Source organism: Heterodontus francisci, chromosome 13, assembly GCF_036365525.1.
Source record: "Heterodontus francisci isolate sHetFra1 chromosome 13, sHetFra1.hap1, whole genome shotgun sequence".
In the NCBI taxonomy this organism is placed as follows: Eukaryota; Metazoa; Chordata; class Chondrichthyes; order Heterodontiformes; family Heterodontidae; genus Heterodontus; species Heterodontus francisci.
The window spans coordinates 74,796,145-74,820,539 of record NC_090383.1 but is presented as its reverse complement, the minus strand read 5'-3'; the positions used below and the strand labels follow the sequence as shown (position 1 = coordinate 74,820,539).

Here is a 24,395-nt window from a genome sequence, read left to right as displayed (position 1 = left end):
CTGGACTGGGTTTGCACTGGTCAATAAAATATTCCCGAGAATGTCACGTTCAAGTGAGTACTCTGTAAACAGAATTGGAGGGAAGGAACCTTGTAAATTAATTGGAAGTTTTAAAAAATTAAAATAATAACCTGCTGTGAGCCTGTTAAACATATAAATAGGGTGGGATTGCTGTTAACTGATTTGGCCAATATTTGTTTGTATTGTATGTGAACTGATCGTGCATGCATGTCAATATCAGGTAATCTTGAATCACATTAAAAGCAGTTTAGTTTACATGCACTAGAATTTGTTGAAGTCCTTTGTTACCTCCAGATTATTCTAATGCATTCCTGGCCACCCTCCTACATTTTACCCTCCATAAACTTGGTCATCCAAACCTCTGCTGTCCTTGTCCTAATTTACACCAAGTCCTGTTTCCCCAATCACACCTCTGCTCACTGACCTACATTGGCTCCTAGTCAAACAACATCTTGGTTTTAAAATTCTCATCCTTGTTTTCTAAGCCCTCCATGGCCTCGCCCCTCTCTATCTCTGTAATCTCCTCCAGCCCTACAAACATCTGAACTATCTACACCTCTCTAATTCTGGCCTCTTGAGCATCCCTGATTTTAATTGCTCCACTAGTAGTGGCCCTGTCTTCAGCTGCGTAGGCCCTAAGCTCTGGAATTGCCTCTCCTGTAAATTCTCCTTCAAGTCACTCACCATCCTGACTTGGAAATATAGCACTGTTCCTTCAACGTCACAGAGTCAAAATTCGAGAACTTCCTTCCTAACTACACCACATGGACTGCAGTGATTCAGGAAGGCAGTTCACCAGCACCTTCTCAAAGGCAATTAGGGGTGGGGCAATAAACGCTCATATATCAAGCACCAATAAAAAAAGCCCTTTCTGCATCATTTAACTCCTTTAAAACACTCCTTAAAACCTACCTCTTTGACCTAGCTTTTGGTCATCTCCCCGAATATCTCCTTCTGTGACCTGGTCATATTTTGTTTTATAATGTCCCTGTGAAGTGCCTGGGGACGTTTATTATTAAAGGTGCGAAATAAATACAAGGTGTGGTTGAGTCATACTTATCCTTTTTCTTTGGTTTCTCTGATCTGTCTTATTGCTGGCTACATCAGAGAAATAGTCTTCAAATTGCTATCCTAAGTAATTACCTGTTTTCTTAAAAGCATTATTAATATTTTTTACATGCAGCACTTTCATGAGTATTATGTAATATTATAATTTAGATGGGGAGGGGTCCGTGATTAATCCATTTGAAAAGGGGTCCTTCAACCAAAAACGTTTGAACCACTGAACTAGATGATTAAGAAAATAATTTAAAAGGTAAAAATAAAACGTCGAAAGCATAAATAGTATAATATGCACACATTTTAAACAAGATATACCGTTCCCTTACGTGTTTAATTTTAAACGTTTAAACTACTTAATTATTATTAATCTCTACCAATGCTGAGTCACACTAAATAAAACAGTCTGGATTGTAGTTAATGGATTTTCGAGAAGTGTGAAACGATCACACAGGACGGTCTGTCAATCATTGACAGGGAATGAACCCTTGACAAGAGACTAGTCAGCACACCACAAAACGATCTCCTGCATCTGAGTTTGGCACAACTATCAGCCAATTAAAAAGAAAATAGTTGAAAACAGTAGCCAATCAGCCCTAAGGTAAATGGGGGTGGGAATAGAGCCGGACCCAGCGGTCGGTGATTGCTTTCGGGACAATGACAGCTGATGCCGTCACAATCACTAGGACGGCGATAGGGGGGAAAACGCGCAAGACAAGCCAGACTTTTAAAAACCAGTAGAGCGGTGCGCAGAGTGGGCAGGGTGAAAATGATTGACACGACAACTGACGAATAAGAATGATCGCTAATTAGCATTTCGACCAATCGGCCTCGCCTGGAGGCAGGGTTTGGTGAAGGGGAAGAAATGGGTCCGTGCTGAAAAAAAAAACCGTGCGCAGAAAAAAAACTTGCCGGGTGCAAAAGTTTTTTGTAACCGTCCGCATACGTACGGGTTGGGTGAAACAACGAAAGGGCTATTTCTACATTTTCTGGAACTTTCGACTTAGGTTTTGGTTTCCTGCCCTTTATATTTTGTTTTAAATTCTGGCCGTTATTTTGGACGTTAAACGGCCCTTTGTTCCTTGGAACGGCGCGGTTGGCTTTTCTGCTGGGCGGCTGGCTTGCTGTCAGACGGAGGGAAGATAGACTGAGGGAAGATGGACTGCGAGCCGAACCGGGCGCGCCTGATGTGCATGTTGTGGCTGACATTCGGCTTCTTCGTGGTGGAGGTCGTGGTGAGCCGGCTGACCAGCTCGTTGGCTATGCTTTCCGACTCCTTCCACATGCTGTCGGATGTCATCGCCCTGGTGGTGGCCCTCATCGCCGTGCGCTTCGCCGCCAAGACTCAGTCAACGGCCAAAAACACGTTCGGGTGGATCCGCGCCGAGGTGATGGGCGCGCTGGTCAACGCCGTCTTCCTCACCGCGCTCTGCTTCACCATCGTTCTGGAGGCCATCGAGCGCTTCAGCGAGCCCAGGGAGATCCAGAACGCGGTGGTGGTGATCGGGGTCGGAGCCGCCGGGCTCCTGGTCAACCTCCTGGGGCTTTGCATGTTCCACGGTAGCGGCGGTGGAGGAACAGCCCATGGCCATTCGCACTCTCACTCGCACGTCCCCGGCTCGGAGAGCGGTCACTGGCTCCGCAGGAAGAGGAGGAACGAGGCGGAGAAACTGTCTGGTAATGGGACAAGCGTGCACGACCAGGAGGAGATCAATATCCTGGTCAGCGGCAGCGCCCTTAACGGCGTCAACCCGGACAAGCACGACGTGTTCGGTACGTGCAGAAGCGGTGACCCTCGAATTGTTAACGGTAGATACACTTCTTACATATTGTGGTGTAAATGGTAAATCCCGAGGATGTGAGTCGAGCATACCTCAGAACCAGCTCACTGTGAACGGGGGCACGATCTAGGCTGGTTAAAAAAGCAACCAGGAAAACCATGATCTCTTTGGTTCTTCACATCACTGGGGATGTAGAAGATTTATTTATTTACATCGATTCACTGTAATTTGCTAGTAACAAAACGTCATGGCAGATTTGTACACAAACTGTAACCTATCTATACCTAATGCGCCGCTATGTCCACACGAAAAATCCTAGTGGAAAATAACCTTAATTCTAATAAGGGTTCGATCACGAGCTTGTTTCTGTAGCATGACCTGTTGTCGTCTCATTACAATTTGCTTCAGGCAGCGACAGAATTTTAAACCACCCAAATAACGTTTTATCCTACAATAGCAATGTGGGCCAAAATCACCACAATTTGTAGAATATCCAGCAAACGTTTGGACCGTTTAAACTATACTGTACTGAATTAGGGCCTAGGTTAATTTTTAATTAAAAAGATTTGTACTAGATCTGGTTTGTGAACTGATATCCAGTATTATGCCCTTTGTACTCCACCAAGCAGCACAGTATTGGATGTCTAACTGTGGGAGTAATGTGTGCAATATAGCTTGCTTGTATATTTTTTGAATGGACAGTCCAAACTCTTTGCCCACATACTTCCAATGCCAGTTTCACAGTTATGTTACAGGACTTGCAACAGTGAACTCTTTTGCATTGCTGCAATGCAAAACCTACAGTATAACTAGTGTTATGACCAGTTGAGAGGGGTCTAGGGGTTCCCTCTCAGCCTTTGCCTGGTTTAACCGTATCGGGGTTTAATTTTAAAAACACTGTTTTGGCTCTCCCTTGGTGAATCCTTGTTCACTGCTTTCCAATTCTAAGGCCAAGAAATCAGACAGGTTTTTTTTTAGATTTAAAGGTGGAAATGTATTAATAAACTCTAATTTGCCTATGAGTATGCAATGCAACTACGCTAGCATGCATACGTGATAAACACCTGCAGAGAGACAAAATGTCGAAAGAATAAAGGGGAAAAGTTTGAGGCAATATCTGGTAGTTATTTACAGTCCTTTGACTTCAATGTGGAGTCTTTGGTTGTCGGTAAGTCTTGCTGTTTGTTGGGGCCCATTGCACGTTTTAACTTGTTTCGGTGTACGTGTCTTTTCTGTCTTGAGGTTTACATGTCTTCAGTGCGTCTGGAGGCTTGTGAAAAAGCGAGAGCGCGCCTGTCAGGAGACAAGCTCTCTTGTTCTAGGTTCAGTTGCACTCTGCAGTTTGTTCCCAATGTCCTGTGAGCACAATTCAAAATCCAAGTTGGCCAGCAGGTTAGTCATGTGACTAACTGTTGAAACAATTTCTGTGTTTGTGGATTCCAAAGGTCTTGGTGGGTGGGGGTGTAGTGCTGTCTCTTACCCTGACAAGATATGGATCACCATTGCCCAGCCCAATCTCTGTTAATTGAATCAGTGAGTAATTCTTTTGTCTCTCTCAGAACTGTCTTAGTATGCAAATGTCCTCCAGCCAAGTGCCTGGTGATCTCTCATAAAACAAGTCATTTCTTCACTCCAGCAACAGTTTAAAAATTAATGTTCATATGAAATTAATATGCCTCATTCTTGGCAGGTGGGGGTCTTCATGACACTTGGGTATTGATGTTTTATCAGTACCTTTTTAGAAAATCAAAAGATCTATGGCTGACATTGTCTTAGTTTCCTGTAAGCAATGAATTAAATATTGGGTATAGTGCTAGTAATTGATCCTTACTGACCTGATTTAAATAGTTCAGATGTCCAACAAACTGGCTCTGATGCAAAAGAAAATCCATTGGTGCAGATTGAATACTAAAATGTATATTTTTAATGTATATATTTACCTGTAAGCTACATGCATTTATGAGGATTACTTTTGAGGATGCTGGGCATTAGTGGGAAAGAGGTAGCTGTTGCATAGAATCTTGCAGCACACAGGTCAATGTTAGTGTTTATGTTCCACGTGAGTCTCTCTCCATCTTACTCCATCTCATGCTGTCAACATATCCTTCTGTTTCTTTTTCCTTCATGTACCTATCTACCTTCCCCTTAAATGCATCTATGCTATTTGGCTCACCACTCTATGTTGTAGTGAATTCCACATTTTCTCAGTCTGAGTAAAGAAGTGTTTCCTGAATTCCTTTATTAGATTTGTTAGTGACTATTTTATATTTATGGCAACTAGTTTTGCACTCTCCCAACAGTGGAATCATCATCTCTACATCTACCCTATTGAGCCCCATCATAATTTGTTGGTATGGACAGGCTTTGTAAATGATAATCATGAATGCCCATGGCTGATGATCTGGCTCTATTATAGTACCATGGTAACAAGGCCAGAAGCAAAAGGCTTAATGGTGTGCCATGCTACCTATCCTTTTCTCTGTGCACATGAGACTGGCAGTATTTCTGGTGAAATATTGGATCTGTTTCACATTTTAGCTATTTTTTTTAAGTCCACTATATTTTTGAAAAGTATTCCATAATTGAGGGGTTTAGAAGCAAATTTGTGAGGCATCCTGATAGAGTTCTGTCCAAACAAATTGGTAATGTTATTTATCACCAGTTTGTCTGGACTTGTCTGACTTGGCTCAGTTATTAGCATTTGTAGTTTTGAGTCATAAAATCATGGTTTCAAGCCCTGCTGCACTATTGGAAATGCCAACCTTGTGTTTCGGTCCATGTAAAACATTCCACAGCACTATTCAAAAAAAAAAGCAAGTGGTCTTGGACAACATCCATCTCTCGGCTATCACCATCAAAACAAATATATTAACTGGTCATTCTTTTACTTTCTGTTTTTGGGGCTTGCTATGTGCAGCTAACAGCAAATTGTTCCTACATAACAATGATTACCCGTCAAAATGATTATTTATCATGTTCTTGGGGATGTCGTGAGGATCAGCGTAAATACAAATTTGTTTTAAATGTATTTGGTTTTGAGCGTGAGGTTTCTTCAGGCCACTTTTTTAGTTTGGATCATATCCACTAAGTGGTGTACATAGTTTTGAATAGTAGGGGGATCACTGATGTATGGTGACTGCCAAGTTCTGTTTTATAGCTTCTGTTCCCCTTCGAACTGCAGCATTTTTGGCATGGGCTCATCTTGAGACTTTAGCCTATCTTCCTATTCTGGCCGCTTCTTATCCATGTTTGCTTATTTTGCTGTTTGACTCGAAGGATGATACAGCACTAAAGGCCATTTGGCCCTTTGTGCTTGTCGATTCTTTTAAAGCTATCCAATTTTTTTTCTCTGAATGTTGTGCGACTTTGGAACTCTCTGCCTTAGGTGGTGGAGGCAGGAACATTGAATATTTTTAAGGTGGAAGTAGAAAGATTTTGGTTAGGCAAGGGAATCGAGGGGTATCGGGAGTAGATGGGAGTGTGGAATTCGAAACACAAACAGATCAGCCATGATCTTATTGAATGGCGGAGTAGGCTCGAGGGGCCGAATGGGCTGCTACGTCTAATTCGTATGTTCATCTCATTCCCTTTCCCGTTTCCTATAGCCCTGCAAATGTTTTCCTTTTTGAATATTTATCCAGTTCTCCTTTTGAAAGTTATTATTGAACTTGCTTCCATCGCCCTTTCAGGCAGTGCATTCCAGATCCTCACTTGCTGCATTTATATAAAAATATCCCCTCATGCCTCGGGTTCTTTTGCAAATTACCTTAAATGTGTGGACTCTGGTAAGTGACCCTTCTGCCCCTGGAAACAGAATAAGGATCCTCTTGCAGTTTCCTTAACCATCTCTGCTCTTTAGAGGTCAAACACAGCTTCTCTATCTAGTGTTTTCACATAACTGTGGTCCCACATCCCTGGTACCATTCTAGTAAGTCTCCTGTCCACTCTTTAAGGCATCGACTTTGTCCTAAAGGGTGGTGCCCAGAATTGGATACAATACTCCAACTGGAGCCTGACCAGTGATTTATAAAAGTTTAGAATTACTTTCTTGTTTTTGTACTGCATGCCTTTGTTTTATAAAGCCAAGGATTCCATCTGCTTTTTAAACAGCCTTCTCAACTTGTCCTGCCACTTTCAACAATATATTTACATGCATCCCCAAATCTCTCCATTCCTGCACCCCTTTAAAATTGAATTGTTTCTCCTCACTCTCCCTATAAAAATGCATCACTTCACACTTCTGTGTTAAATTGCATCTGCTATGTGCCCATTTTTCCTGTCTTTGTCCTCTTGAAGTCTGTTACTAGCTTCTTCCACTGTTTAATTCATTTCCAATTTTTGTGTCATCTGAAAACATTTCAATTTATGTTCTGTATGCCCAAGTCCAGATCATTAATATATATCAAACAGAGCAATGGTCCTAATAGCGAGCCCTGAGAAACACCACTGTACACTTCCCTCCAGTTTGGGGTGGGGGGAAACCTTTCACCACTATTATGTTTTCTATCTCTTAGTCAATTTTGTATCCATGTTGTTAATGTCCCTTTAGTTCCATGGGCTGTAATTTTGCTTACAAGTAGTCAATGATGTACTTTGTCAAAGGGCTTTTGAAAGTCTATGTGCAATCCCTTCATCAACTCTGTTACTTCATTAAAGAACACAATCAAGTCACTGCTCTAACATTTTAGCAGATATTCTCATCTATTCTGTTTTCAGCCTCAGCACCAGGCAACTTCTCATCTTCAGTGATTTCATTCTTCACCTGAACCCATTCTCCCATATCTCTGTTAACTTCCTTGTCCTGTTCACTTTCTTCCTAACGTTTCATGTCAGCTCCTCATCCATGTGCATGACGAGACCTTCAATCTCATTATCTTGCATGTCTTTCAAGATGTTTGAGGTTTCTATCCTTGCTGAGATGCACTGCAACCACTTTCTTATCTTCATTCTTGTGTATCTCTCTGCCCATATTTTCTCGCATAGAAGAGATTCCCATTGTATTGTGGAAGATGTTGTAACTTGCATATGGAAGTCGCACACTGCCTACTGCTCTTAATTAGAATTTACTTAAATTGTTCGGGCAATTACCTATGCTAGGAAATGCAATGCTTAATTTGTTTGAGTTTTTTTTTGGTTTTGTTATTGTTGGGGGAGTGGAGGTTGGGTGTTAGAAGTAAATAATAGGTTCCTAGAAATGTTGGTTGTGACATTTAAGAAGTTAAACTAAAAATAGCATGGAAAACTGAAAAGTTTGTTTGAGAGGTATTTTTATTTGGGCAAAAAAAGTTCAAAAACTGCTTTTAACCACAGTCTGTTCAATTAAATGAAACCAAGCCTAAATTGGTTAGCACCCTTCCATCTACGAAAGATGATGAACATGTTTTTGCCATTGGTGCCTGTTGCCAAGCTGTTGTAGCAACTGGTCGCCGTAAAAGTGCACACCAGTCCACAGGATGTGTCGCTATTTCCCTCTTTCGCCAGCTAGTGACTTGCAAGTGCAACTGTATACATTTAAGGCCTTCATGTTGCACTTGCAAGCATCCTTGAAGTGGAGTTTTGGACGCTCCACTGGTCGTCTGGCCCTGGCTACCTCACCATACAGAAGATCCTCGGGTACGCGACTGTCTGTATTTCATCCTTGAATGTGTCCGATCCACCAAAGCCATTTATGTTTGATTAGTGCCAACACACTTGGGAGCTCTGCCTTTGAGAGGATTGCTGCATTTGTGACTTTGTTCTGCCAGGATATACTCAATGCGCCACAGACAGTGAAGATGGAAATTATTGAGCTTCTTTTCCTGGTATCTGTAGTTCACCTATGTTTCACAGCCATACAGCAAGGTGCTGAGAACATAGGCTTTATATGTTTGGCAAGTCAGCCAAAGGTGGTAGCTGCTATTCCTATGCTTGTATCAAGCTCTGTATCAAAGGACAAGTTTTCTGTTACTGGACCCAAGGTAGCAGAATTTGCTAACCACTTGCAGTGGGGTATTATTTATTGTGGTTAGGGGCGCAGATGCAACACCTTGTCCCATGACCACGGTTTTCTTGATTCTTGCAGTCAAGGGGAACAAATTACAAGCGTGGGAGAAGACAGTCCATGACTTCACCTAAACTCTGAATAAGTGGATCCAGTTATCTAGGATTGTAAGTGTGATTGGGTCTGAACAGCGTCGTTTTAAACTGATGGAATCATAAGATACATCGATGGGTGTCTAAGACCAATTACACATTTTCTCAAATAGATTTACTTCACTAACATATTATGGACTTTATCTCCCTATCCAACCACAAATGAATGCGCTAGACTCCCAACTACAGCATATTGACAAACATTGATTTTATTAACTACTAGCCAAACAGGTATTTTTGGTTTGTCTAAGTTATTGCATTCTTCCTCTACTGAAGAACATAATCCAGCATCTGAATTGGTTTCTTCAGATTAAGTGTAGCATAAAGCATTTGAGGCTTTTCAAACTTGTTCTTCATTTTGCATCAAGAGCTTATCTTTAGAAGGAAGGCAATGCAAGACAGACAAATTTCCATTAGGATACAGCTGAGAAATCGAACAGTTCTCAAACCTTTTGGTTGGAGGTCTCCTTTTTAGATGGATTAGTAATTACAGCACCTCCATCTAACTATATAAAATTATGAAAGTGCTGCATGCAAAGAGTGTTTTAAATCCTGTTTCTAAGAAAACAAGTATTTACTTTCATACCGCTCTCTCCCCTCTTGGGTGAGACAACCAGCCCACTCTGGCCAGACTCTGCTCCCACCTCCCGACTTGCATATTCAGGTTATTTCACAGACCCCCATGGAAAGCCTCTATGGATCTCAGATTGAGAATCACTGGAATAAAGATTGGGAATAGAATTTGTGATATATCAATTTTTATTCTTGATGTGTGGAAGGTAACTATAGCTTTACTTGTTCATTTTGCACTAAATTATAGTGCCTTTCAAATACAATAGGATACCATTCAAATAGAATAAGATACACAGTATCTCGACTGGTACATTCTGCATTGTGTGCCCTATTTGGGTTCTCAATGACCAATAACTTTGCAAAATGTTCATTTGAATGTCAACCTAGAATTGGATTGAATATTTTTTTTAAAAAGTAGCTATACTTCATCTATCTATCCAAAGTTAGTCCTTTACCCACTTGGAGATGCCAGAAGGGAGGTGCGATTTCTTAGAGGGAAAAATTTATTTTGCTCTATGTATATTAAGAGTTTGATATTTAAGCATAGAATGATGCATGTGGTCTTAGTATTGTATGCACATTGTGTTAGTGAAATTAAATGAAGTGGACTTTATAGAACCATAGAAATGTACAGTATAGAAGAAGGCTAATAGGCCTGTGTTTGTGCTGGCTCTTCATTAGAGCAATCCAAAACTTGCACTCTTCTCCGCCTATATCATCCTCTGTTTCAAATATTTATCCAACTTTTTCTCCTAAAAGATGCACATATCTACTTGCCAATCCCTGTGCAAAGCATTCCATGCTCCAATAACCAACAAATGTCTCTCAACTTCTCTTTAAATTTGATGTCCCTTGTCACTACATCAGTTGTGGTTGGTTGCATTGTAAACAATTAGCAAGATGTCTAAACTCTCAAAGTGCTCTGCACAGAAGTGGTGTTGAAATTTTAGAGAGGGGAAATATAAAGAACTCGATCTGCATTGTGCAAATTCTGTGAACCCTGATTGTACATACTTATCAATGTATGAATGGGTTTTTGTTACTGTGGTTGTAGGATGAGTCATAAGCTTAAAGACAAAGAAACTTACAACTTTCTTGTAACTAATTGATTGAAGTTGGTACATGATCTTTGTAAAATCATTCCAAACAACAAAACTTAACCAAATAGCTTGAGTTTTTACTGTTTGCTTAACTGTATCATGTGTATTATTGCAAAAGCTTGAGAAACCAACATATGTTGTGCAGTTCTTAACAGTAGATTAGACAAGTTAAAATTACTAGCTTTACCCTGCAACTCAATATACTGTTGTAGCCCACTTAATCAAATGAGATTGCAGTTTTTGCCTGTACAGCTGTAGTATTTTAGCTGCTTTTAGCACAGATGGCCTGTTGCATTTGGGAAAGAGATTACAAGTAGGTATTCCCAATGCACTAATAATACAGCATACAATTTTAGTTAAAGATAATACTGAAACACATCAAAATAGTGACCAGACATGAAATTGTGCTGAATTTTAATTAATCTTCACCTATGCTCCCAATTTAACTTGGTTGGTTTGATTTGAATATTTAATCAAAAAACAAAAATCCAGTTGTACTTGATGTTTTGTCAGAAAAGATTTTCTGCCAGGTTAGAATGTTAGAATGAAGGCTTAGCTGATTCCACCTCCCCCCCACCCCCCCCCCCCCCCCCCCCCCACCACCACCAAAGTAATGTCTCTAACTAATACACTGTACAGGCCTTATTGACAGTGTCTTAACAAATGAAAGGCTGCAGTATGCTTTTGGAATCTATGCCTAGGCCTTGTTTGGATAACATACTGTTATGCAGGCCCCCACCTGCCAAGAATGAGACACATTAATTTCGCCACATGAACATTGATTTTTAAACTGTTAATGTGGTAAAGGAAGAACTTGTTTTTTTTTAAAAAAAAGACCCTTGACTGGAAAGACATTTAAGAAGAATACTGGGCCCCAATGAAAAGCAAAATCTACCTACAAGCAAAGACTACAGCGAGCTCGAATCACTAACAAAAACCCCTTTTTCAGAGATTGCCTCAAACCTCTTCACTATTTTTCTTCTCTTTTTCTGTCTCTATTTGCATGTGCTTATGCATGCTAGCATGGGGCATGGCGTGTATTCGTAGCCGTTAACCGAATTAGAGTTTAAGTTTTAATAAATTTCACTTCTTTAAACCTAAGCCAGTTTGTCCTCATTTCTTTGCCTTATAATTGGAAAGCTGTGAACAAGGATTCACCAAAGTGGAGCTAAAACAGTGTGGTTAAAACATAAACCCTTTTACAATAAGACCAGGTGAAGGCTGAAAGAGACCCCTAGACACCTCTGAATGATCTAGTCTTTGTTGTCACCAAATCATAACCAGAACCTGATGATCCTATGACAATAGTTGCATTTTGGAGTGGCCAGGTTGGTTTTATAGTTAAGTGACTTAATGCGATTGCAGTCATTTTGTTTATGTCATCCTCTTTTTTTTTTTCCTCCTGGGCTGGAGCATGTGCTTTGCTATTTTAGGAAAAAAATCTTATGACTTGACACTATTTGTATGCCAGTTTTTTGTCATCCAGTTATTTAAGGAATGTCATTATAACGTCATTTTTGATATGACATTATCAGATAAAACTCCAGGAGTGAAAGATTGGCTGCGAAAACAGCAGAATATATTTTAAAACCAGTCCTGTAGGCGTACAAAGTAAATTTACAGAACCAGTATAAAAACAAAAAGTGGACTTCATCACACCAATCACACATACACTTTCTATTCTGTGGTTAGATCAAGTTGAGTAAATTAAAACGGGGTGACAAGATTTAAAAAATTTGTTGTAAAAATTGGACTCTACTTGCATCAGAAGATGTCAAGCACCTGCATAACCAACATGATTTGCAAAATTTGCAAATGTAATTTTTTGATTCCTGACCTCTGTGTACATTAACCTTTATGCACTGAGTTGCTTTTTAAAATACTGCATGAGAGCACAGTTATATGGATGCTCCATAGTGATTTAGATAGGAGGGCAGAGGAATGGAGTTAATTGGATAGTTTTCTCAGAGTTGGAACAGGCATGATGGGTTGAATGGTCTACTTATGTGCTATATCATTCTATGATTCTATAATTTTTCTGTATGTGATAACTTATCACAATGAGTTTACATTGGAATTGGCATAGATTCACAGATGCCCGCATCCACCGCATGCATGCCCACTGCAATAGAGGACCTGGAATCATAGAAGTTTGTAGCGCAGAAAAAAGCCATTTAGCTCTTCGCTAGAGTTAACCAAAGCTAATGTACCTGCCCCCTATGCTGTCCTCAGAACTACATCTTCATGCACTGTTCAATGGCAAAATAAAATATGTGGTAACTGAGGAGCTAATGACTTAAAATCCAGAGAATGCAAATTCAAAGACCACTATTGAGAATTTCCATTGTGTATTTTTTTTTTTTGTAACAGTAAAAATGACCACCAAGCTGTTTGTTTTAAAAAAAATAAAAATCCAACTGGTTCACTAGCCTACTTTTTAGGAGAGGAAACTTGTCATCCCCATCTGGTCAGTCCTATGTGACTCCATTCCCACAGCAACATGATTGACTGACTCGTAACTAGTTGTACAAAACCAGAAATGGAAAACAAATACCAGCCTTGCCAGTGGTGCCCACAACTTGTAAATGAATTTATTAAAAAACTTGAGCTATTAAGTGTAAATAAGACTGCTTTATCTAATTTGAACAGATGGATATACCAACTGTATATTTATTTGCATGCACTGCTTTTCTTGATCTTATTAATGACTTGGATGTACAGGGCACAATTTCAAAATTTGTGCATGATAGTCCACAATACTTCCAAGCTTTCTATGAGGAGGATGGTGATAGACTTCATGAGGACGTAGGCTGATGGAATGGGCAGACCACGTGGCAGATGCAATTTAACACTGAAGTACAAAGTGAGGCACTTTGGTAAGGAGAATGAGGAGAGGCAATATAAACTGAAGGGTGCAATTCTAAAAGAGTGTGGAAACAGACATGGGGGTATATGTGCACAAATTATTGAAGATGTGGCAGGGCAGGTTGAGAAAGTGGTTGAAAAGGCTTACAGGATCCTGCGCCTTCTATAGAGGCATAGAGTACAAAAGCAAGGAAGTTATGACAAACCTGTATAAAACGCTGGTTTGGCCTCAGCTGGATTATTGTGACAATTTCTGGGCACTACACTTTCGGAAGTATCTGGAGTCTTTAAAGAGGGTGCATAAAAGATTAACAAGAACAGTTCTGGGGATGAGGAACTTCAGCTATGTGACTGGATAGAAGAACCCCAGCTTCTCCAAAGAGAATCAAAGGTTGAGAGGAGATTTGATAGTGGTGTTCAAAATCATGAACAGTCTAGATAGAGTAGATGGAGAGAAACTGTTCCCATTGGCAGAAGGGTCAAGAACCAGAGGAGACAGATTTAAAGTAATTGGCAAAAGAGCTAAAGGCTACATGACCAAAAACATTTTATGCAGCGAATAGTTTAGATTTGGAATGCACTGCCTGAAAGGGTGTTTGAGGCCGATTCAATCATGGCTTTCAAAAGAAAATTGGATAAGCATCTGAAGGGAAAACATTTGTAGGGCTCCAGAGTGGGACTAGCTAAATTGCTCTTGCAGAGAGCTACCATGAACTTGATGGGCTGAATGGTTACAGTACAGAAGAAGGCCATTCTGTGATTCAAAATGTAAATATTTTTCATGTTTTTCTTGAATGCATTGTATGTTATATTATGTAATGTTTAACCACCTCCCCATGACATTCAGTGGCAGTTCTATTACTGAATCCTCCAACATCCTGGGGGTTGCTATTGACCAGAAACTGCTCTGGACAAACCACATAAATGCTGTGGCTACTAGAATTGGTCAAAGACTGGGTATTCTGCAGCCCCTGACTCTCCAAAGCATCTCCACGTCAGACTGCGATGGAATACTCTACACTTCCCTGGATGGGTGCAGCTGTAACAGCACTCAAGAAGCTCAATACCATCCAGGGCCAAAGCTCGCCATCACCTCCCCTCCCAAGTCACATACCATCCTGCGTGGACACGTTATCACTGTTCTTTCATCGTTGGGTCAAATTGCTTTGAACTTGGAAAGAACGTATATGCCTTGTAATGAGTGCTTCGCAGATTCGCCAGAATGTTACCAGGGCTCCAAAGGGTTAGATTGAGAATAGATTACATAAACTATGCTTGTATTCTTTGAAATAGACGGTTAAAGCATGATTTGATTGGGATTTTTTTTTAGAATTGAAAGGAATAATTAATAGGATAGATGGAGAGAAATGCTTTCCACTGGTGGGAGTGTCTAGGACAAGAGAAACTAACTATAAAATCAGTGGGGGGGGGTGGGTGGGGAGAGAAGAGGGAGGTTAGAAGTGTGGAACTCAGTCCCACAAAAATGAGTAAATGCTAATTCAGGTGATGGTTTTAAATCTGAGATCAGTAGAGCTTTGCTAGCCAAAGGCATAAAGGAAGCATTATGAACTGTGAGGAGGATAGTGCAGAACTTCAAAAGGACATAGACAAGTTGATGGATTGGGCGGACAGGTGGCAGATGAAGTTCAATGTGGAGAAGTGTGAAGAACATGGAGAGACAATATAAAATAAAGGGTACAATTTTTAAAGGGGGTGCAGGAGCAGAGGGACCTAGGGGTATATGTGCATAAGTCGTTGAAGGTAACAGGACAGGTTGAGAGAGCAGTTAATAAAGCATACTGTATCCTGGGCTTTATTAATAGGGGCAGAGAGTATAAAAGCAAGGAAGTTATGTTGAACTTGTATGAGACATAAGTTCAGCCTCAGCTGGAGTATTGTGTCCAGTTCTGGGCACTGCGCTTTAGAAAGAATATGAAGACGTTAAAGAGGGTGCAGAAAAGATTCATGAGAATGGTTCCAGGGATGAGGAACTACAGTTATGAAGATAGATTGGAGAAGTTAGGACTGTTTTTTCCTTGGAGAAGAGAAGTTTAGTTTAGTTTAGAGATACAGCACTGAAACAGGCCCTTCGGCCCACCGAGTCTGTGCCGACCATCAACCACCCATTTATACTAATCCTACACTAATCCCATATTCCTACCACATCCCCACCTGTCCCTATATTTCCCTACCACCTACCTATACTACGGGTAATTTATAATGGCCAATTTACCTACCAACCTGCAAGTCTTTTGGCTTGTGGGAGGAAACCGGAGCACCCGGAGAAAACCCACGCAGACACAGGGAGAACTTGCAAACTCCACACAGGCAGTACCCGGAATTGAACCCGAGTCGCTGGAGCTGTGAGGCTGCGGTGCTAACCACTGCGCCACTGTGCCGCCCATAAGGCTGAGAGGAGATTTGTAGGGGTATTTGCAATCATGAGGGGTCTGGATGGTGTCGATAGGGAGAAATGGTGGGGGAGTCCAGAACCAGGGATCATAGTTTCAGGATACTGGGTAAACCTTTTAGGACTGAGATGAGGAGAAATTTCTTCACCCAGAAAGTGGTGAGCCTGTGGAATTCACTACCACAGAAAGCAGTTGAGGCCAAAACATTGTATGTTTTCAAGAAGGAGTTAGATATAGCTCTTGGGTCTAAAGGGATCAAAGGGTATGGGGTGAAAGTGGGAACAGGTTACTGAGTTGGATGATCAGCCATGATTATAATGAATGGTGGAGCAGGCTCGAAGGGCTGAATGGCCTACTCCTGCTCCTACTTTCTATGTTTCTATAAACTGTTCCTACTTGTGAAAGGATAAAGAACAAGAGGGCATCAATTTAAAGTAATTGGTAAAAGAAGCAAAAGCGACATGAGGAAAAACTTTTCATGCAGTGAGTGGTTAAGGTCTGGAATGCACTGCCTGAGTGTGATGGAGGCAGGTTCAATTGAAGCATTCAAAAGGGAATTAGACTGTTCTATGAAAAGGAAGAATATGCAGGGTTACAGGGAGAAGGCAGGGGAGTGGCACAAGGTGAAATGCTCATTGGGAGAGCTGGTGCAGACACGGTGGGCCAAATGGCCGCTTTCTGTGCTGTAACAATTCTGTGATAATGGGCAGGTACTCTAATTGACAGGATGTGACCAATGGAGCTGAATTTTGCCAGCCCTCTGACATCAGGGGTCATGGCAGGGGGACCTGGAAAATTCTTTCAGGAGAGGCCCTCGGGACCCCTGAAAGGCCCTGGCGCATTTTATTGACAGTGGCGAGGGGATGGTGGGAAGGGGTTGAGGGTCAAAGGGGGTGAAAGTTCAGCATAGCAGAAGTTTTTTGGGGGAGTATGTCTATTTATTCAGTGGGGAGGGGTGGGAGAGGGGTTTCAAAGTTGCATTTAAATTTCAGTTCCACTTTTAATTGCAGTGGCACCATTTAAATATTACAATTACTGATGAGGGCTTGAAACGCTTTAAAAATGGTGCCTGCGCAGTGGCGCCAGACGCGATTGCTGGGGACGGAGCAGCCACCCCCTTCTATCATTGGGGCGGCTGTTCCGCCCCCTATATTTAAATGAACACCCGCAAGAAATACCACGACAGCTCAGTGGCGGATAAATTGCGCTTGCGCCGTGCCGCCTTTTACGGCGGCGAGCTTATAAATTTCAAGCCATGGTATCTCGCACAAATCTGTGTTGGGACCTCAACTATTCACTGTATATATTAATGACTTAAATGATGGGATAGAAAGCCGCATGTCCCAAATTTGTCAATGAGACAGTGATAGTCATAATAGCACAGAAGGAGGCTATTTGACCCATCGAGTCCATGCCAGCTCTTTGTAGAGCAATCCAGTCAGTCCCATTCCCCTGCTCTACCCTTTTAGCCATGTAAATTTATTTCCCATAAGTGCCTGTCCAGTTTCCTTTTGAAATCATTCATTATCTCTGCTTTCACCACCCTCGTAAGCAGTGGGTTCCAGGTCATTACCACTCATTGCGTTTTCAAAAGAAAATCTCTTCCTCACATTTCCCCCTGCATATCTTGCCTAAAACTTTAAATCTGTATAGGCACTGTCATAAAGTGTCAATAGAAATGTAAAATGACATATTAATAGCTGATCATTCACTTAATCTATGATCTCATTGAATGGCAGAACGGACTTGAGGGGCTAAATCTCCTACTGTTCCTAATTTCATGAAATAGGGTAGCGGTTCTGGATTCTGAATTTTTTGTTTGCGTGCTGTGAGAGTCAGGTTACACTGAACATTTTTTGCCTGGCTCATGCTATTGACAGTGGAATTTACGGTAGGATGTCTGTTTGTCCTAGGAATGGTGTTTTCTATAGGAACTTGAAGAAAACAGTGAATTTAAAAATTGAAGTTTTAAAAGGCAGGGAGAGGGAGAAAGAAATGCTGTAGATAAGCATTCTTCAAATGTTTTTGTTGTGTCTAATAATGTTTTTCTCCTAATACAGATCTACTGAGGGAGAATAGTATGGAGGGCCTGCAACTGAATGGAATTTCAGTTCTTGACGACCATCGTGATGAATTTAGTGACGTAGACGAGTCTGCATCACAACTGAACATGCGTGGTGTCTTTCTCCATGTGTTAGGAGATGCCCTGGGCTCTGTCATAGTGGTAGTAAATGCGCTGATATTTTACTTTGTTTGGAACCCATGTCCTGAAAATGGCCCATGCATCAATCTATGTCTACATGATCATTGTGTTGATCGAGAACATCTAAATGGCACACAGTCAAACATGTCTGAAAATGGTGAAAATATTCCAGAAGCTGGACCCTGCTGGGTGCTGTTCTTGGATCCCACTTTATGTTGTATTATGGTATGTATCTTGCTCTACACTACCTATCCTCTTCTGAAGGAATCTGCTCTTATTCTGTTACAGACAGTCCCAAAACAAATAGATATGCAGTTAATAAATGAGAAGCTGCGCAACTTGGAAGGTGTCCTTGCTGTACATGAGCTGCATGTCTGGCAGTTAGCTGGTAGTAGAATTATTGCAACGGCCCACATTAAATGCCGTGACCCAACTGCTTACATGGATGTAGCGAAACGCATTAAAGACTTTTTCCATGATGAAGGAATTCATGCCACAACCATCCAACCAGAATTTGCTTCAGTAAACTCTGAATCACGTATTTCCCTTTGTGAACTGCCATGCAAGACTCAGTGTGCCTTAAAGCAGTGCTGCGGCAATGGAGAGAAGTCCTCTAGCGATTCAAAGTTGGAAACCCCATCAACTCATTCTCTTGAGGTCATCAAGGAATCTCCTGAATACCCCAATGTGAGGACTGAAAGAAATGAGACTGGCAACAATGCAGTAAAAAACAAAGACACACAATATGAATCAGCTGTGTAAATTTAGCCAACCTAACTTTAAAAGTGATGTGGTACTTTATTGACTTCAAATTTTGGGGTTGTCAACTGGAATTGATTGGCATGGAGCTAAAATAACTGTGGTAGGTAACACAACTGTTGTTGAACTTGTTCCACTGCTCCTTGATTTATATTTGGCACATTCCAAAGCAAACTCTGACAGGTGACTAGAAGCTACTTGAATCTGTTATCACAGCTTTGTGACAAGCAATGTGGATAGTGCATCACTGACTGTGTCAGCAGAAAAATGTATTTAATTATTAAAGGTTATAGCATTTTGGGACATTACTTAGGTTTTTCTATAAGCAGTTTTATATAAATTGATGTAACACTTCTACATCAATTTGCAAAACGCTTTGTCCCCACCAATGTGAGTTGCTGCTATATAAAACTTGGGGAGGTGAGGGAGGGTTGTGGTGTGGAAAGTAGCCCATTGAAGCCAGAGTGTTAAACCCAATGATTGGTCTTTCGCATGGGTAATTTGCTTTGTGTGGTTGAAATGTATAGTGACCTTTTTCCCTCTCTAGCTCTAAGATTGCATTTATTGTATCTCAAAATTATTAGATAGAAATGTTTTGATACAAAATGATCTGTTAATTCTTGCATCAATCCTGTTATAACTGGTAATTGTAAGTAATGCATTAACACTGTGACATGCAGTTGTACCCCAGATAATAACTGTATTTGTTTCTTTGAGGAATAGCTTTCCTCTGGACCAACAGTTTATGGAAAATATACTGAAATATGCAAGAACAAGTAGTGTGGGCTTATTTCAGAAAAAAAAAGTCAACTAAATCTGTAAGATGCAGGGTTTCTGAACTGGTACATTGGTGGTTGAGTGCATAGTAAACAAGTGCAGGACTGTAACAATGTACTGCTTAGCAACTTGTTTTTAACTTCCGCTTAGTTTCATTTTTGGAATTGTTTGCTAACAGAAATTCTGAGATTGTCCTATTTGACAAGATTCACTTTTTTTTGTTCCAAACACAACTAGGTGTTTGGACTGCATACTCCTCCCATTTTTCAGTGGACAAGAGTACAGCAGCAGGCATATGTACTTCAGCTATTCAGATAGATTTTTGAAACTTTTACTTCCAGTGCTACTGCAGGGAGATACAAAATCTGGATGGATTTTTGTCTTTAAGTTCTCTCTCTTGATAGCATTTTACAGTACGCAACAAGCAGTACTTACCATGCGGTAATGAAGTATAAAAGACACAGTCAAGATCTGAAGGAAAAACCTATCATAACCTTTTCTCTAATGACCTCTGCTGCTATTTTGCTGACCCTTACTTTTGAAAATTTTAAGCCAGCAGTTTTGTAACCAAGCAAAAATACGTGCAAGTCTGTGATGAGCCTGTATGGAGGCATCAGGCAGCTGCACAAACTATAAATTGTTTAACTTTTGTTGAACTTGAATTCTGTGTAATGGTTAGTGTGAATTTTGAGGCGACCTAATGGATTACTGTTAACATTTTATAAATCTCAAAGCAATCTCCTCTGAAATTCTGATGAAAGCATACAATTCCCTTATGAAATTGGGTCAGGTTTCAGCTTCCATATTTTCATTGTGGTTTTTAAAGCATACTTTTCTGCTTTTTGCAGAAGTACTTTTGGATTTTAATGCAGCACTATCTGCAGAAATTAAGTAATGTTTTACATGGGGAAGCTTGGTGAACGGTAGTCCACTATGAAAATATTAAGTAAATTTACAGCCAAAAATCCTCTGGGCTAAACTTCAAGTATAATGCCTTCTCCCAGGTCTATAGAAACCATTTCTACCATCAAAATTAAAACAATCAGACAATTCCTTGATGCTCAATTTGAAGGGCTATACTGTGTTTTCACTAGGATTTCAGTAAAGTCTAATAGGTGAATGCAAATTTCATACTAATTCCATTAAAACTGTGAAACACGCCCCGCTGTCGTTAGATTGTCATCCCAAATGTGTTCCACCTGGAGACAGTTAAACTAGCATTGAGGTGTAGTACTGGTGATTACAAGTCTGTTACTGATTGTGATCGTGGTGGAGTAATTTTAGATGATGAATGAAGTGTATTGAATGAACATTGACACATATTGGCCTGAATACAAGTTTTCCCAATATTCCAAAGAAGCAAAGTGGCAAGGCTATTCAGTTAATTTTAGAATTGGTGAGGTGGGAAAAAATGGGAGATCAGGCTTGTGTTTTTGAGTTTTGAATAGATGATTTGCGGAGTTGTAAGTCCTTTGGGTCCAGAAGTCCTCATTTTATAGGTTCTAAGTAATGTTTCAAATGAAGGTTGTAGTCCATTTTAAAAAATGTAAATGTTATCGAAGGTCCAAATTTAGTTTTGGGGGGGGTAGTTAGAGAGGGAAAGCTGGCAAATTTCATAAAGGATGTGGCATGTACTTGTAGAAAACATAGTGTATACCCTCAGAGCAAATAATCTGTCGTTACTAGAAGCTTCAAATGTTTTGCCCAATTGTTTACAAGCAAATAAGTGCTGAAAAGTGTCTATCTTTTGCATTCATTAAATGTATTGCAATACTTCGTCCCTCAATTTGTTTTGCTTGGTTCATGAATATTCCTGCATGTAAATTCTACTGCTATATTTTGAACATGCATGACTCCTACAACTGATTCTGTGGATGCTTTAGATGGAGCCAGCACAAATTTTTACAGTTACAGTTTCTACAGGTGCTAATTAGACAACACATTTTTGGTGTAAAAAATCTTCAGTTGATCTATTCGTAGTACAGCATTGAGGGGATTCTGCTCTGGAGCAAAACATTTCATTCAAAGTCTCAAACTTGGGGTAAATAAATTTTGAAAGTGCTTCGACTCTGAGGTCGAATAAAGTATGTTACTAGAAACAGAATCTGATTTGGACATCATATAATGGTTTTGGAACATGTGATGTGACATTGTTGTACTTGCTTTGTAACAGTACTTTGGGTCTAATTATTGATAATGTGAGAAAAGACATCACATAATTATATCAGTAAACAGAACATTATTTCAATTTCCAAAATGTTTATTTTAGTTTTTCTTGGAGGGGATGATTAGAGGCCAAAGTGTAAATCTCACATACAAAGCATTCTAGTGATGCCTCTAAGGACCAAAATTAAAGCGTAAAATTCCTATTCAGAGGAAAGTGAGAATTTCATGTGTATTCCATAGAATCCTTACACTTTTTTATAGACTTTGAGATGATCTGGGGAAAACATAACACATTGAGATCAAGCAATTCATCAGCAGTTTGATCTTGTTCATTTGAAATTATAGGAGGGTTTATAGGGATGTTCATTTAAAGTCTGCAGTAGCTTTTGTCAATTTCAGTTGGCAGTAAATCTGCTCTCCCAAGTTAACACGATGAATTGATTTTGGAAATGAGACTATTTGCCACTTCAAGCCTTATTTGTTCAAATCACCGATCTCCAGTCATTACAATTATTGAGAAACTTGCACTATTGATTATAGGACTGGTTTGTCAGAAAAAGTTATGAAACAAAACATTTTTTTGACAGTTTCATTAAAGTACTGCTACATGCTTTTTTCATGTGGAAATTGGCATGGTTTAGAATTATTAGAATGCTTAATGAAGTGTATGTTTTGAAGAAACTGTCACCAGGTGAGGGATGTATTTATCAAGGCAGGCAGAATTAATAAAATCAAAATACTGCGGATGCTAGAAATCTGGAAAAAAAACAATGCTGGAAATACTCAGCAGGTCTGGCAGCATCTGTGGAGAGAGAAGCAGAATTAATGTTTCAGGTCTGTGACCTTTCATCAGAATTAACAAAATTATTTTCTTCTTTACTAGTTGTGTACTGTAATGTGATGCCCAAATTAGTAATGTGGTGATCCTTGTGTTAATCCAAGATTGACATCTCACTGTCCACAACAGGAATGTGTTTATTTCCTGCAATTGCCTAAATCCATAAAAACATGTAAAGACCATATATTTAATGCAGTGCTGCTTTGTTCAGACTATTTATAATCAAATGAGCCAAACCTTGCTGGGATGCATTGTTTCATATATGATTTAGGGAAAGTGATTTCTACCCTTGCCGTGTATGAGAATTGCTGCTGACATACTGTAGATTAGCACAAACATCTCCGAACTGAAAATGCCAGTTTCTTAAAACTAATTATTCACTTTCTGTATGTATGTGCTTTAGTTTGGTTTGAATTAATTTTGAGGTAGTACAATGAGATCTAGTGTTAACTTGTCCCTGTGGGTAAACCTTTTCCTCCACCACAAAAATGTTTTTAATCGGGGAAGTTCCTTAGGTTGTATGTTATGTATAATACAAAAGTGTGTGTAAAAGTTGTAACTAAAATCAGTGGAGAATTAAATTTGTTTTTTCCATTTAAAATTGTAACCTTTCAAAATGCAGGAATCCAATAGGTTGGGCTTACAAACAATATTACAAGTTTTACCTTCATGTGCCCTGAGTGTCCTATTAATGATTTCAAGCACTAATATCTCTTCCTCCATTGCAGAGGCTGATGTGACTCAGGTAATGACAGTTAGGGGTGTCGGTTGGAGAATTGCAATTCAGGGGTTTTAGCCATGAGGATGAATATGTTGATTTAAATAGTTCAGTGTGAAGAGCTGTAAATGAAGCAAGTGTGAACAAAATCAGGTGACACATTAATCATAGAGAGATCTTGTCTCGTTTCCTTTTTAAAAGTAATATGTGGTATTTGAATAAGCACTAAACCTATTTGAGTATTTTGTAGATTTGTGTAGTATGCGTAATTTTTTTTGTTTACTTTAGTACTGTTGCCAGCATAATTCTGGCAGTGATTCTGGTGCAGTTCTATGTGCCTTTTTTTTTTGTCTGCAAATCTCTAGACTGCTGCACTCCTCAAATCTGGAATTTCATTGCTGTTGTATATGTTGCATTTTGTAATTTCCTGAAGTTATTCCAACTTCGTATAGTGACTATTTGAACTATTTCAATGTATTGATGCATTATAAACTTGCTCCTGACAAAAACTGGTTTGTGTGTCCTTTTTAGAAATTGCTGGTTCAAATTAATTTTTAAAATTCTTGGAATGCTTGCTCGGGTTTTGTTCCTGAATTAGATTAACAGAAGGGCTGTTTATTCAGGATCTCCAATTTCCACTTCCACAACTTGATGTTCCGAAAGATGTTAACTTCTTGGTAATTATGGAGCATGAAAAATGGGAATTAAGGTCATTGGTAGTGAGTTCATGGCGAGACAAATTGAAAAATACCAAGTTTTTTAGTTGATAGGATTTGTTGGCTGTGTCAGGAGTTAAAATAGATAGTGGGGTCCTGACAATGTCCAGTGTTTTAGAACATAAGAACTAGGAGCAGGAGTAGGCAATTTAGCCCCTCGAGCCTGCTCAGCCATTCAATACGATCATGGCTGATCTCATCTCGGCCTCAACTCCACTTTCCTGCCTGTCTCCATAACCCTTCAACCCATTACTAATTAAAAATCTTGTCTATCTG

At 39.9% G+C, this 24,395-nt stretch overlaps 1 protein-coding gene across 2 annotated transcripts; it reads left to right on the top strand.

The window, feature by feature from the left end:
* Window positions 1–1,779: 1,779 nt before the first annotated feature.
* On the top strand, window positions 1,780–23,923 carry slc30a1a (solute carrier family 30 member 1a). Of its 2 annotated transcripts, none has more exons than XM_068044983.1 (2): window positions 1,780–2,853; window positions 18,003–23,923. In XM_068044983.1, exons 1-2 carry the CDS (start codon window positions 2,238–2,240, stop codon window positions 18,905–18,907), a joined length of 1,521 nt encoding a protein of 506 aa, XP_067901084.1. In that variant the 5' UTR covers window positions 1,780–2,237; the 3' UTR covers window positions 18,908–23,923. The 2 variants fall into 2 exon arrangements, with proteins under 2 accessions (XP_067901084.1, XP_067901083.1); XM_068044982.1 differs by having other exon boundaries at window positions 1,782–2,889.
* Window positions 23,924–24,395: the final 472 nt, after the last annotated feature.

Excerpts from the sequence above, each read along its gene's own strand:
- slc30a1a (XM_068044982.1), top strand. The coding sequence starts at position 2,238 with ATGGACTGCGAGCCGAACCGGGCGCGCCTGATGTGCATGTTGTGGCTG. Across the intron at positions 2,890-18,002 it reads TGACCCTCGAATTGTTAACG|ATCTACTGAGGGAGAATAGT; the intron begins GTAGATACACTT and ends CTCCTAATACAG.